General features: G+C 47.8%; 1 protein-coding gene across 3 annotated transcripts in view; it reads left to right on the forward strand.

Annotated features, from left to right (window-relative positions):
- Positions 1-13,750, forward strand: part of FAM174B (family with sequence similarity 174 member B) — a 37,189-nt gene that overhangs the window by 5,274 nt on the left and 18,165 nt on the right. Inside the window, exons 3-7 of one of the 3 annotated variants that reach the window (XM_079763934.1) lie at positions 1,439-1,615; positions 2,256-2,389; positions 3,009-3,110; positions 4,755-4,814; positions 11,570-13,403. In XM_079763934.1, coding sequence (XP_079620060.1) covers positions 13,087-13,403 — 317 coding nt within the window. In that variant the 5' untranslated portion in view covers positions 1,439-1,615; positions 2,256-2,389; positions 3,009-3,110; positions 4,755-4,814; positions 11,570-13,086. Of the gene's footprint in view, positions 1-1,438; positions 1,616-2,255; positions 2,390-3,008; positions 3,111-4,754; positions 4,815-11,569; positions 13,404-13,750 lie in introns of those variants that run through there. The other 2 variants (XM_079763935.1, XM_079763936.1) reach the window with 2 other exon arrangements.

Here is a 13,750-nt window from a genome sequence, read left to right on the forward strand (position 1 = left end):
CAGGTGCCCACAACAGCCTCTTCTGCTGTTACTGTATTTTCTCCCCCCTGTTGACTCTATGGCTGACTTCCCTTCCTGTGGCTACACTGAGCCCTCAAGGTGATAATGGTGGAGCTGACCAGGAGAAGACCATGGTCATGGTTGGACGGACGGAGGACCATGGGGTTGGGGGATAGTGGGGATGGGAGTGTTGAGTCGAAAGCAGCGGCAGACAACTTGGTGATAGCTGCTTTGTGACGGGAAGCTCCCGAGAGGGGCGGGAACACCAGCCCACGTGCTCTACTGGTTCCCAGGTGCACTGGGCACTAGCAGGCCACAGCCACACCCTCTCCCTCTCCCTTAGTTCTTAGAGGGACCGTAGATGGCAGTGAAGGGCAGGGCCTCTGGAAGGCACTTAGGTTGACAGCTGGTGTTTGCCTTTCAAGGGAGTATGCTCTTCTTAATCCTGAGTAGGAGTGATGTGTGGGGAAATCTTGGTGCCATATTTATCCCAGCAGTGGGACCCTGATGAGCTTGTTCATCAGCCCAGCTTCCCAGACGCCTAGAGCGGGTCTGGTTTTTACCTTCCTAGGAGCAGTGGTTCAACTCTACATTCCATCCTGCGAGTCGTTCTGTATCCTTCCAACAGATCCCCATTTTGCTTAAGAGAGGTAGTTTTGGTTGCTTGCACCAAGTGTCTTAACTGGTACAGTGGTTGTGCTTAGTAATGGGTTTTTTATATGAAATTGTTATCTTTGGATTGCGTTTCAGCATGGTGTTCAAAGGCAAGGTGGCTGAACATGGAGGCAGCCAGATTCATGGTCATTGTCATTCATCCATGCCAGGCTGTTCTGACTTCTCTCAGCATTTACTGTCTCTAAAGACAGTGCCACCCTCCTTTTTTTTAAAAAAAAAATTTTTTTTTATTGATTTCAGAGAGGAAGGAAGAGAGAGATTCTCAACCACTGAGCCACCCTGGCTGGGCAATGCCACCCCTCTTTTAGCTAACATAGAGCCCATGATGCATGAAAAATGCCTAAGTTAGTTTTCTTAACATCTACCTTTGGCTTTCTTCGGTGGAAAAAATTGTGCATTCCTTGATGTACAATTCCTTTAGCTAAATTCAGATTTTAGCTTTGATTTTGTTTGCTTCTACCCTTGTCTGGTCAGTTTGGCTAGGTAACTCAATCACGTATGGCTAGAAGCCCTCATTTGCTTGCTCAGAAGGCTTGGAACGAGGGGAGAGAAGAATGAGTCCAGGAACAGTGTGTGGCAGTTGTTAGACCTCTGAGCTGCAAGATTTCAACATTATTCCCAGTAACAGAAATGAGGCTGAGCGGTCCAGACGGAGCAGTCTGATCCTAACCTTCTGGAGTGGGGATTAAAGACTTGGGATGTAGTCTGGGTCTGGCGGCACCAGGCAAAGCGTCTTGCCTTTGATCCTGGATGCTTTTGTTAGGTCCTTGCTCCTGATGATGCACACAGGGCACCTGCTCAAAATAACACTGGATTCCAGAAGCCAGGAGCTGGAGAGAGGACTTGACTCAGCTCTCACCTCATTGGAGACACCCTCAGAGGCCACCATGACTCCTCTCATCTTCATCTCCTGTCAGTCCTCGGAAGGGTCAGGCAGAAAGTGAGTACCAAGATACGTCGCCAGAGAAGGATTCTGTGTGGGTGTTGGCATTTGATCACATGTAGAATTTAGGCCTATCAGAACTTACTCCCAGACAGAGATGAATGCCAGCTAGGTATATGGCTACTTAGTTGTACTGTCTCCCATTGTTCTGTGTAATTTTCTATATTACTCACAAGATTATTAAATTTTGAAGGCAGAAGTCTTTTTTCCTTTCTTTTTTCCTTTTCTTTAAGGCAGTAGTCTTGTAGTGACTCTTAATGTCTTCCAGCATGTTAGAATATGCTAGATAAAGATGTGTACATGATCGGCTGGGCTTTTTATTTTATTTTGAGGGAGAGGAAGGGAGGGGGAGAGACAGAGAGAGAAACATCGAGGTGGGAGAGGCACATCAATTGATTGCCTCCCATACGCACCCCAGTCCTGTAACCTAGGTGCGTGCCGTTGACCGGAATCGAAGCTGGACCCTTCCGTCCACAGGCTGACGCTCTATCCACCGGGCTAAACAGGCTGGCTGGGCTCTTTTATATTCAGATGATGAAACGTCCTTCCCTCTGCTCACCGCTGACCTTCAGTTCGGCCTGTTGGAGCCAGGCTGCAGCCAGGAATACTGCTAATTGACTGCTTTTCACTCCAACAGCTCAGATGAGATGGACCAAGAGCACTTAGCTGTTATAAACCAACGTTGAATTTGGCTTCTTTTCACCTCCAGCCACCGAGCAGCTGTCAGGCGCCACTGACTTCAAGTCAATTGCTGGGCCTCGAATTTATTGGGTGAGTCATTGGCAACCTCTGAATGTTTCCCAGTGAGCCAGTCACCCAGAACGGGATTTTGAATTAAAAGTTCATGTATTGCTTGGAAAGATGATGGCAGTTGTGGCCATAGAGGCAGAGAGAGGGCAGTGGTAGAGGTTGGCTTCTGCCCATGGCGGTAGTGGCGGGGCAGGAAATGGAACTCTTTCCAGCTGGGTGGGAGAGCAAAGCTCAGAACATAAATATTTCACTTTGATGCTCATCTGAGGCCAGGCTGCAAGGAGCTCTCTTCATTGTGGGGGTGAGCTAGCAGGTGGTATGCTTTTTCTTTTTCTTTTTCTTTTTTTTTAAAATATATTTTATTGATTTTTACAGAGAGGAAGGGAGAGGAATAGAGAATTAGAAACATCGATGAAAGAGAAACATCGATCAGCTGCCTCCTGCACACTCCCCACTGGGGATGTGCCCGCAACCAAGGTACATGCCCTTGACTGGAATCGAACCTGGGACCCTTGAGCCCGCAGGCCGATGCTTTATCCACTGAGCCAAACCGGTTAGGGCGGTATGCTTTTTCATGTTGATATGTTCAATTTATTTTTATTATTACAATTTTTTAAAAATATATTTTTATTGATTTCAGAGAGGAAGGGAGAGGGAGAGAGAGATAGAAACACCAATGAAGAGAATCATTGATCGGCTATCTCCTGCACGCTCCCTACTGGGGTTTGAGCCAGCAACCCAGGTATGTACCCTTGACCAGAATTGAATTTAGGACCTTTCAGTCCACAGGCTGACGCTCTATCCACTGAGGCAAACTGGCTAGGCCCACAGGGGTCCCCAAACTTTTTAAACAGGGGGCCAGTTCACTGTCCCTCAGACCGTTGGAGGGCCGGCTATAGTTTTAAAAAAACTGTGAACAAATTCCTATGCACACTGCACATATCTTATTTTGAAGTAAAAAAACAAAACGGCAAAAACACCCGCATGTGGCCCGCGGGCCGTAGTTTGAGGATGCCTGGGCTAGGGCGATATGTTCAATGTAGAAGAAGGGGGATGGAAACAAACTCACAATGCCACCTTGAAGAGTTGTGGGCTGGTGGCAGATCCGAGCCCTCCTGCAATCAGCCTTGCAGTGTACTCTGTTGGCCCCATTGCTTTAGGGCTCTGTGCTAAGGTAATAAAAGTTTCTCCCAGAATTCAGAAATTTCACTCAGTAGAGATTCATTGCTTAAGAATTGCCCTCTCTGGATAGTCTCTTCTGAGGAGACAAGAGGATAAAGTGATCAGTTCTTAGGATCTTAAAGTGAATTAACTTATCAGATCACTTTTACTTCTGTTTTTGTAAACAATATTTTTATTGATTCCAGAGAGGAAGGGAGAGGGAGAGAGAGAGAGAAACATCGATGAGAGAGAATCACTGATCGGCTGCCTCCTACACACCACTTACTAGGGATGGAGCCCACAACCCGGGCATGTGCCCTGACTGGGAATCGAACCATGGCCTCCTGGTTCATAGGTTGATGCTCAACCCCTGAGCCACACGCCCAGAGTCCTCAGTCCCTAACACCCTGAGCTGCTGAACCAGTGTCAGCTATCCAGCTATCACCCACATCCGGATTCTTCTTTACATGAGAAAAATTAAACCTTATGTGTTGTTTGCAGTTGAAAATAATTTGTATCTTCATGTCGTTCCTCTTACAATTTACTGCTAAAAAACTGTTGCCAACTGTGCTAAGACAGGACCCACAAACTGCATCTATTTCTGTCGTTAATTGAACTCTAGTGGCTATTTGCTGGTCACTTGGAGTGTTTTGCTTCTACTGCTTTGTGCCATGGCAGGACTCCGTTTCCCGCTGTGGTCCCTCTATTTGGACTTCAAAAATCCGTTATACGTGCACTGCCTTTATGTCATGAAACACAACCCTGGGCGTTCCAATCTTGCAGTAGGCCTCTTATATTTTATTGATTTTTTTTTACAGAGAGGAAGGGAGAGGAATAGAGAGTTAGAAACATCGATGAGAGAGAAACATCGACCAGCTGCCTGCTGCACACCCCCTACTGGGGATGTGCCCGCAACCAAGGTACATGCCCTTGACCGGAATCGAACCTGGGACCTTTCAGTCCACAGGCCAACGCTCTATCCACTGAGCCAAACCGGTTAGGGCGCAGTAGGTCTCTTATAAAGGTGTGGCCAGATAATGTACACTCGTCATACTTTAGATGACCAGGAAACGGAAAACACAAACAAAATGATTCTCCTGCAGAACTCCTGGATCTCCAGGGAGATGTCTGTGGAGCCCAGTTTGAGAAACACTGGCTGGAAAATACAACCATCTGTCCCTTTAGGGAAGACACAGCTGAAGCGGCCTCTTTTTCATTTCTTCAGATTCCCGAGAGACTATCAGGCTGTGAAGATCCTGGAGGGAAGGGAGCAGCAGGGGCCTGGGTAAGGGCTTTGGGAAGGATGGTACCAACCTGGAGCGGTTGGAGTTCTCCAGTTGTTTCCCTGAAGACAAAGGGAGGGAGGGGGGCAAAGGGAATTGATGTTGACAGGAGCGAAGTTAGGGATGTTGGGAAGGACCCAGTGCAGCAATTAAGAGCTGAAGAGCAGCTAGCCCAGTGCCCTGAGGCAGAGGTTCTCACCCCCAGTTGCCTATGAGAATCACCAGGGGAGCCCTTTAAGGAGCTGATGCAGGACCATCTCTGGAGGTTTGGATTAATGCGTCGGGGATGGGGTATCAGTCTTCGTAAAAGTCCCCTTGGGGAGTCTAATGTGTAGCTGCTGTTTTAGGGAAGCTTTCTCTCTGGTGTAAGGCCACCTGTATTAATTTATTTCATGGGGGAAGGGACCCGATCCCTACTGAATGCACTGTGCTGACTCTTTTTTTATTTATTTTTAAAATTACTTTATTGGTTAAGGTATCACATATTTGTCCTCAACCCCCCCCCCCCATTCCCATGTGCTGACTCTTTAATAATAACAAATAGTATTAGCATCTAACATTTATTGACAGCTTATTATATGCCAGGTGTTGTGTTAACTACTTTACACTCATTTAATGTTCTCTATGAAGTGGATATTATCTCCATTTTACAAATGAGTAAATAGAGGCTCTTCGAGGCCAAGAAATTTGCCTGAAATCATTCAGGGACAAACAAATAAATATGTAAGTAAAAGTAATAACTTGCCCAAGGTCATGCAGAAAAGGGAACAGGATTTGAACTGTGGCCTTTAGCTCTTTCGCTGCCCCAATTAATTGCTATCTCAATGAACACATTTAGCAAATATTTTTGAAAATGGACCATATATGCCCCTGACATTAGATGTTGGGAATGTGAACATGAGCAAGGCAAAATTTCTCTCCAGTCTGGTCAGAAAGACAGTTAATTCCAGATGAACTGTCTTTCTGACGAGCAATGCCATTAGGTGACCACTAGTCATCGCCCCTGGTGCCCAGGATTCTGTGGTTTTAGGAGTCAAAGTCATCCCTCATTCTGGGCAACTTTCAGTTCTCGGCAACATACAAAGTTGAGGGGATTTTGTTAAGTGATGAGAGACCAGAATGGGAAGTGTCCAGTAGAGGATTGGAGGTACAGCAGAAAGTGGAGGCGATTCATGGGACAAAGTCTTAGAGGAGACAGAGGACCGATCCAGACTAAGGAGCAGGGGCATGGTCTTGAACGGGAGGAACATCCCTGAGATGGAAGCGGAGCAAGGAGAGAGGAAGAGGACTAGGGAGGGATGTGGAGATGCGAGGGTCTGGGGAGGGGCTAGGCTAGGAGGCCGCCACAGAGGGGTGCAGGTTTGGAACTCACACTGGGGGCAGGAGAGAAGGTGCCACCTGGGACCATCTCAGACCTTCTTCCTGTGTCTCCGTCTTCACAAAGCTCTGTCTGGGCCCAGCCACGTGTGGCTCAGCGCTTGAGCGTCAACCCAGGAACCAAGAGGTCACGGTTGTGGGCTCGATCCCTGTGGAGTGGGGTGGGGCGGGAATATGGGAGGCAGCCAATCGATTATTCTCTCTCATCATTGCTGTTTCTCTCTCTCTCTCCCTCTCCCTTCCTCTCTGAAATCAATAAAAACATATTAAAAAAAATACAAAAAGCTCTGCCTGGGAATTCAAGCAGGAATTTGTGCAAATGCAAAACCTAACTCAGGCCTTCTCTGAGGCTGGTGACACCCACCGTGGGAGTCACAGCGGGACAGGCATGGAGGGGGTGCCTCTGGACATGGGGTGACTCCTCTTGGAACTGCAGGCCCCGATGGAAACACTCAGAGACGACAGCTGGTGTGTTCTCATCAGGCAGGCTGGAGTGGGCCTCACAGCGGCTACTCCTGTACAGACAGCCCTGGAGGGTGAGCTGCCCCCATCCTCACCCTCAGCCTTGCTAGAGAAAGAAGTCTGTACCCCTTTAGTTCTGCCCAGCTGGTCTTTGCCTCTCAGAATCTGCATTTTGAGAAGAAAAAGAGTGAATGTGACTTTGATGTGTATTAGACAAAAAGGAGCTCAACAGATGGGCCAGCCTTTGCTCAGAGGCTGGGGCCCTCCTCCCATGATGCACTTGAGGACTTTGTGTCCTATTCAAAGCCCGTAAAACTTGCTCTGTGGGTGGTACCCTTTGCTGCAGTGTGATTGGCTGGGAGGGTTCCATCAGCCACTATTATGTCATCCCTCGTTGTTGGCGGGCTCTCCTAGGGGACACTTGAGAAACTTTGATAGAAATATTTCTCTCTGGCAATAGCCCGCTGTTTCCATGGTCGGACAATGTTAAGCAGATGTGAAGGCGGCCAGCGAAGGAGAGGCCTGTCCCGGGGAGAGAAGGCCCGTCACACACTCACCTCCCACCCTGCCCAGGTCAGATAACCTCACGAGGCCTTTCTTTTCCCTAATTGTTGATCCGGAACAAAATCCTGAGCCCCACTTACCTTCCGGTGTTGGGAGAATGAGTGTTAAAGAAATTGGCAAAACTTTTAGTTCTTTTGGTGATTGTCAAGTCTTTTGGAGGATATATTTCAGCAACAAATGAATAAACAAAGCAGCACTTAAATGTAATGATGTTATTTTTGCTCAGGTCGAATAAACTATTGTTTGTCCTTCTTAGAGATCCACTAATGTAAATAGTCCTCCCATCTCATATTGGCAGAACATTTTTAATCAAATTTTTCTAAAAGGTAATAAACTCACATGGTTCAGTATTCCAAATAAAGCCCGGCCGGTCTGGCTCAGTGGTTGAGCATCGACCCATGAACCAAGAGGTCCCAGGTTTGATTCCCAGTCAGGGCACACACCCGGGTTGCTTGATCCCCAGTAGGGGGTGTGCAGGAGGCAGCTGATCAATGATTCTCTCTCATTGCTGTTTCCATCTCTCTATTCCTCTCCCTTCCTCTCTCTCTAAAAAATTAATAATATTTAAAAAAATATATTTTATTGATTTTCCACAGAGAGGAAGGAAGAGGGACAGAGGGCTAGAAACATTGATCAGCTGCCTCCTGCACCCCTCCCCCCCACCAGGGATGCGCCCGCAACCAAGGTACATGCCCCTGACTGGAATCAAACCTGGGACCCTTCAGTCTGCAGGCCGATGCTCCATCCACTGAGCCAAACTGGTTTCGGCGATAACACAATATTTTTTATAAATCCCAAATATGTGAAAGGGTATAGTCATTATCTTGTGCCCCTGCCCCATCCCAGAGTGCCTCCCCATAGGTATGATGACCAATGGTCCTGGTTTTCCTGGGGCTTTCTGGTTTAGCACTGAACTTCCCATGTCCTGGGAAGAACCTCAGTCCCTGGCAGACTGGTTGGTTCCCCTGTGTTATATGGAACCAAAATTATGAGTTTGCTGTGCGTCCTTTTGCAGACAAACTGACAAGAGCAATCAGACTATCTTAGAAATCATCACAGGTGATGAAATGAAGATTTCAAAAAAAAAAAAAAAAGCACATGATATTGGGGGGACTGGGGACCCTTAATAACACCGAGGCCCAAATCTTATTGTTTAACAATTGTTTTTAAGCCCTCCCAGCTCTGGAATTGCTGTCCTCCTGTCAAAGAAATCTTCCTGTCAGGCTTGGGGAAGTCACATAAATGTCAACAGTGTGGCCCTATTTCCCACAGCGGCTGATCAGGCTCCATTATCCTTTTGTTTATAATTTATTTTTTGTAGAGTTAAAATAAGCGTTTGTGTACCGGGGGCTTGGACTTTGTAAATACGCTTACTTGCCAAGCCATCTTTTAGAGTTCCCTGTGTGAACGTAACTGATCTGGGAAAGCCCAGTTTCAGAGAAAGCATAACACGGCCCTTTATCAAGTGTGAACTGAGAACGACACTGGGAGGCCCGTTCTAGGCTAAAAATAGACCCAGAACTCGGTGTGTTTCAGCTCTGGGACTTTCACAAATCGCCTGGCAAACCGGCACATTATTATTTTATGAATCAGCACCAACGTTCCTTTTAAATGTTCTAGCTTCAGGCTGTTTTACTTCTGTGCAAAGAAAGATGAATTATTTATAAAAATAGGCATGAATATCATATGACAGTACCCTCATTTCCAGCGGGGAATAAAATGAGCTGCAGCTGGTACTCTGTCCGCTCCCCAGGAGAGCTGGTGGGAGCAAGCTGAGGATGGGGCTGCATCCTTTGGAAGGGGCTGATGCTAAGATGCAGGATGTTCTCTTCAAGAGGATGCTCAGTCTCCCCTCTCACTCATGTTCTCTGACTCTCTTATCTTCCCTCCTTCCCTCTTTCACCCTCCCTCCCCCCCTCCCTCCATCACTGAGCCACACTGGCTTGGCTAAAGTAGTCATTTCTTAAACATTAGTTGCAATGTGAAATCCGGAACCATACCAATTAACTTTTGTAGTCTGTTCCATCTAAATCCATTGGTTTTTCTTGCATTTTGAATGGATCTTTTACCCATACAAGATTTTGTAACATTGCGCACTGGCCATTTGGGGACATTGGTGTGCTGACTTACGTAGCTCTTCCAAATTCATTATACAATATCCAAACCCTACACTTTTTAGTATCACCACCAAGCTCATCAGAAAAGTCTAGAAGTATGAGCAGCAGGGCAGCTCATGGCAGAAAGCATCTAAATGGACAAGTTGTCTAAAAATTCAAAATTTCACTTGCAGGTTTGGATTATCATCATTGGCTACAATACTGTTAGCTGTTATTTTTGAAGCGACAGGCTCACCTTGTTCATGTTTGAGAAAAGGCCTGCTGAAGGCCAGGTCTGAAGTGGAAAAACTTCAGATTAAAAATGGTATTCCTGAAAAATGTGGGAAGTTCAGCTTTCCCAGGTGCTTTTTCTTGAGACAATCATCGTGCTTCAGTGTGCAGCAGAAGTGATTTATTCATACGTACCATTTCATCACATAAAATATTAACGTGATCTGCTCTCAAGGGTCAAGATTTAAATAATGTCATGGATAGATCAGTGACATTCTAAAGTGAAACTGGCTTTCTTTTTCCCTATAGTGCATGGTTGTGAAGAACCCAATTACTGTGAGTATAGCTTATCTTTATTTATGCTAGGGTACCATCAGGTTTTATCACCATTGCGTTTGCACCATCCGTGCACATGTTAAATCAGTGAAAATGCCAAATAACATCTTAGTGTTATTACGGAACTAGTTTTGAGTTAGCGGGTTTCCGGAAGTGGCTCAGGCGCTCCAGGAGTCCACAGGCCACGTTTTTAGAACTGCCAGTTGATTTCAGCAGCAGCCTAACATGCTTCAATAAATTCCCCTTTTCTGAAATCAGCCAGAGTGGGTTTCTGTTGTCTGTCATCATTGTTCCATGTTTAAAAAGGTCATGTTTATGGTTGGTTGAATCAAAATGTCTAAGGAACTCTAAAGGGCATTTTGTAAGTAAGTCCTTTGTTGTGATGATTTGAAGATCGGATAATCAGGAAGAATGAAAGATTCTATTTTTATTTTTAAAAAATACTCATCCAAGGATCTTTTCCCATTGATTTTTAGAGAGAGTGGAAGGGAGGGGGAGAGACACAGAGAGAGACATCCAATTGGTTGCTTCCTTCATGGGCTCAGACTAGGGCTGGGGATCAGCCCGCAACTGAGGTACGTGCCCTATATCAGAATCGAACCCGCAACCCTTCAGTCAGGGCTGATGCTCTATCTACTGAGCCAAACCGGCTAGGGTGAAAGATTCTAAAATTTCACTTTTCTAAAAAATCCAACCTTTATGCTTTCTGTATTCGTGGTGTTAAGTCTGTGATATAGTCAAACAAATCTATGCTGATCCTTGAATTGTGGCAAAAGAAGGGTTAGCGTACTAACTCATATTCTCTCTCTTATGGCTGCTTCCAATTTGCTCACTTTCCTTTTTGAGCAAAGTGTGACTCTCCTCATTTTAGACATCAAAAAAACACAACTTGAGTTTGGTGGTTAAGTCCTTGGCCAAGGCCACTCAGTCAGTGCTCAAACCTCTCTCTCATCTTGACCGAGAGGCTCTCAAACCCAGTACCTCTTTGCTCTACCACAAAAGAATTTCTGATAAGGACAAACACATGAACCTGTGATGGGAGGTTTATGCCTTAGAGGCCAGTGCTGCAAAATCATGGACGTCTGAGTTGGTTCATTAGGAATTTATTTTGTAAATTATATCATGATGACAGATAAAGCTGGCTCTATACCAAAGCAACATTTTTGACATGCCAGGAAGTGGTATTTTCGAGTTGGAAGAGACTTGAATAATGTGACTTGTCCAAATTTCTCACCACCAGAGCATGCTCAAATAAGCCATGTGCATTTTAGGTAGCACTTCCTGGGTGATGACTTCTGATAACCTGATTATTGTTCATTTCATGAAATAAAAATGTAGTACCTATAGTGGTCACCACCTGCTTAGATGCTGGAAGAATCCCCTTTTCCTGATAGTCACAGCTTTGTCAAATCCCTCTCCTGAGTGTGGACAAGATCTATGACTTGTCTCTAACCAAGAGAATATACAGGGTGTCCCCCAAAAATGTATACACACTTTGAATAATTATTAACTTCAATGGGTTAAATCTGAAAAGAAAGAAATACCAATTGAGCTATCAGCAGTTAAAAGTGTGTATACATTTTTTGGGGGACACCCTCTATATAGCAAAGGTGTTGGGATGTCATGTCTATGATTGGGTTTCATAAGATAAGGACTTCTTTCTTGCTAGCAGACTCTCTTTTGCCTTATAGATTTGCCCCTTTTGATGAGGCAAGCTGCAATGTCAGAAAAACCCACATGGTAAGGACCTATGGCCAATAGCCTGTGGACAGCTGAGTCTGGCCATCAGCCACTGATTGGGCGTGGAAGCAGGCCCTTCCCCATTCGAGTATTCAGGTGAGACCCTAGCCCCAGCTGGCACCTTGCTTGCACCCGTGTGAGAGTCCCTGAAGCAGAGGGCCCAGCTAAGCTATGATCAGGTTCCTGACCCACACCAACGGTGAGGTAATGTATGTGTGCTGTTTTAAGCTGTGAAGTTGTGGGGTAATTTGTTACGCATTGTAGCTAACCAATACACTCCACAATCTTTACTATCTGCCTTTTTCTTTTTCTTAAAAATATATTTTATTGATTTTTTACAGAGAGGAAGGGAGAGGGATAGAGAGTTAGAAACATCGATGAGAGAGAAACATCGACCAGTTGCCTCCTGCACACTCCCTACTGGGTATGTGCCCGCAACCAAGGTACATGCCCTTGACTGGAATCGAACCCGGGACCCTTGAGTCCGCAGGCCGACGCTTCATCCACTGAGCCAAACCGGCTAGGGCTATTATCTGCCTTTTTCTTTAGCAGGTTCAGGAGTGAGCTGTTTAAGGTCAGTGAGTCCTTGTCACGTGTGTTTCTCTGCTTACCCACTCCACCATTGGAGGGTCCCATCAGAAGCCAGTGAAAGGTGGAACCTGCCGCCCTCAGTGTGCTTAGAAAGTGCTCCAGGAAAGCACTCTGCTCGCCCTCAGATCCCACCTTGGGCCTCACACTAGAACCTTCACTTACCATTTAGCTTGCACAGGAGTCAGCCAAGCAGTTACTCCCTGGGGTCTGAAACTTCAGCCTGGGCGGGAGACTAGTCATGCCCCAGTTGCTGTCCACAGCGCAGTTATGAATGCCGAAACTCACCGCCCAGCCCAGTGCATAAGCAGAGGTGCAAAATGCCTGAAGCCATGAGATAAAGAACTTTTGACAGAAAGAGGGAAAACGGGGAGATACTGAAATGTATGCAATGCATAGGGCGTGGCGCACCCCACTTCACTACAGGCGTCGGAGTCCCACCTGTGGAGTGGGGGCTTACCTCCAGGTCACATAGTCTTGGATTCTTAGTCTGGCCCTCGGGGTCCTAAATCAGCTACTAAATGAGAACAATAGAAATACTTGTCTCCTAAAGGGGCTGTAGGATTAAATGTTAGCCTGGCCGTTGTTACTTCTTCCAGGGATTCTAGGTCCTCAGCGTGACCGGGGCCGCGCGTGAGCGAGCGGAGCGCAGCCCGCACCCCGGCTGGTGGCCTGCCCCGCCCACGTGGGGCCGCGGCCAGTCGAATGGCTCCGTGCAACGTGTTAGTGGCGGCGGCGGCGGCGGCGCGGGCTCTTCCGGGCGCCGCAGTTTCCTGCCAAACACCGCGCAGCCGCCTCGGCAGCGGGATCTGGGGTGCAGGCCTCGGCGCGGGTGCGGGACCCGGGCTCAGCTGCGCGCCCTGCCCCGCCCGCCTGCACCATGCGCGCCGCGCCGCTGCTGCCGCTGCTGCTCGCGCTCCTGGCCGCGCCCGCTGCCCGCGCGAGCCGTGCCCCGGTCGTCGCGGTGCCGCAGCCCCAGCACCCGCCGCCCGGCTCCCGGCCTGTGAACACCACCCGGACCGGGTCTGGGGAGGCGACGGTGACAGGCGGCGGCGGCAGCTCCAACAGCAGCGGCGACGCCCTGGTGACCCGCATCTCCAGCCTGCTCCGCGACCTGCCCACCCTGAAGGCGGCCGTGATCGTGGCGTGCGCCTTCACCGCCTTCCTCATCGCCTGCCTGCTGCTGCGCGTCTTCAGGTGGGTCCCGTCGCCCCTTTCCTTCCCCCGCGGGGCCCCCTGCACCGCCTACCGGCCGTGACCGCGTCCGCGCCACCGCCACCTGCGCGCACAGATGCTCCGAATGCGGGCTCGGCTCCACCTAGGCGTCCGCTGTGCTCCTACCCCGCTCCCTACGCCGCCCCGCGGGGGTGCGCTCGCCTGGTTTCCCTGGTAACATTTTAGGAAATTTCTCCTCTCTTAACTATATACATATAAATATTGAATTCCCTTGAACTCTCTGTGAATGCAGAGCACCAACAACAGCGCTCCGATTTTTGATAACCTTACACGGAATTTATTTTTATACCCGTTTCACAGATGAGGAT

This window comes from Cnephaeus nilssonii (genome assembly GCF_951640355.1).
Source record: "Cnephaeus nilssonii genome assembly, chromosome: 24".
In the NCBI taxonomy this organism is placed as follows: Eukaryota; Metazoa; Chordata; class Mammalia; order Chiroptera; family Vespertilionidae; genus Cnephaeus; species Cnephaeus nilssonii.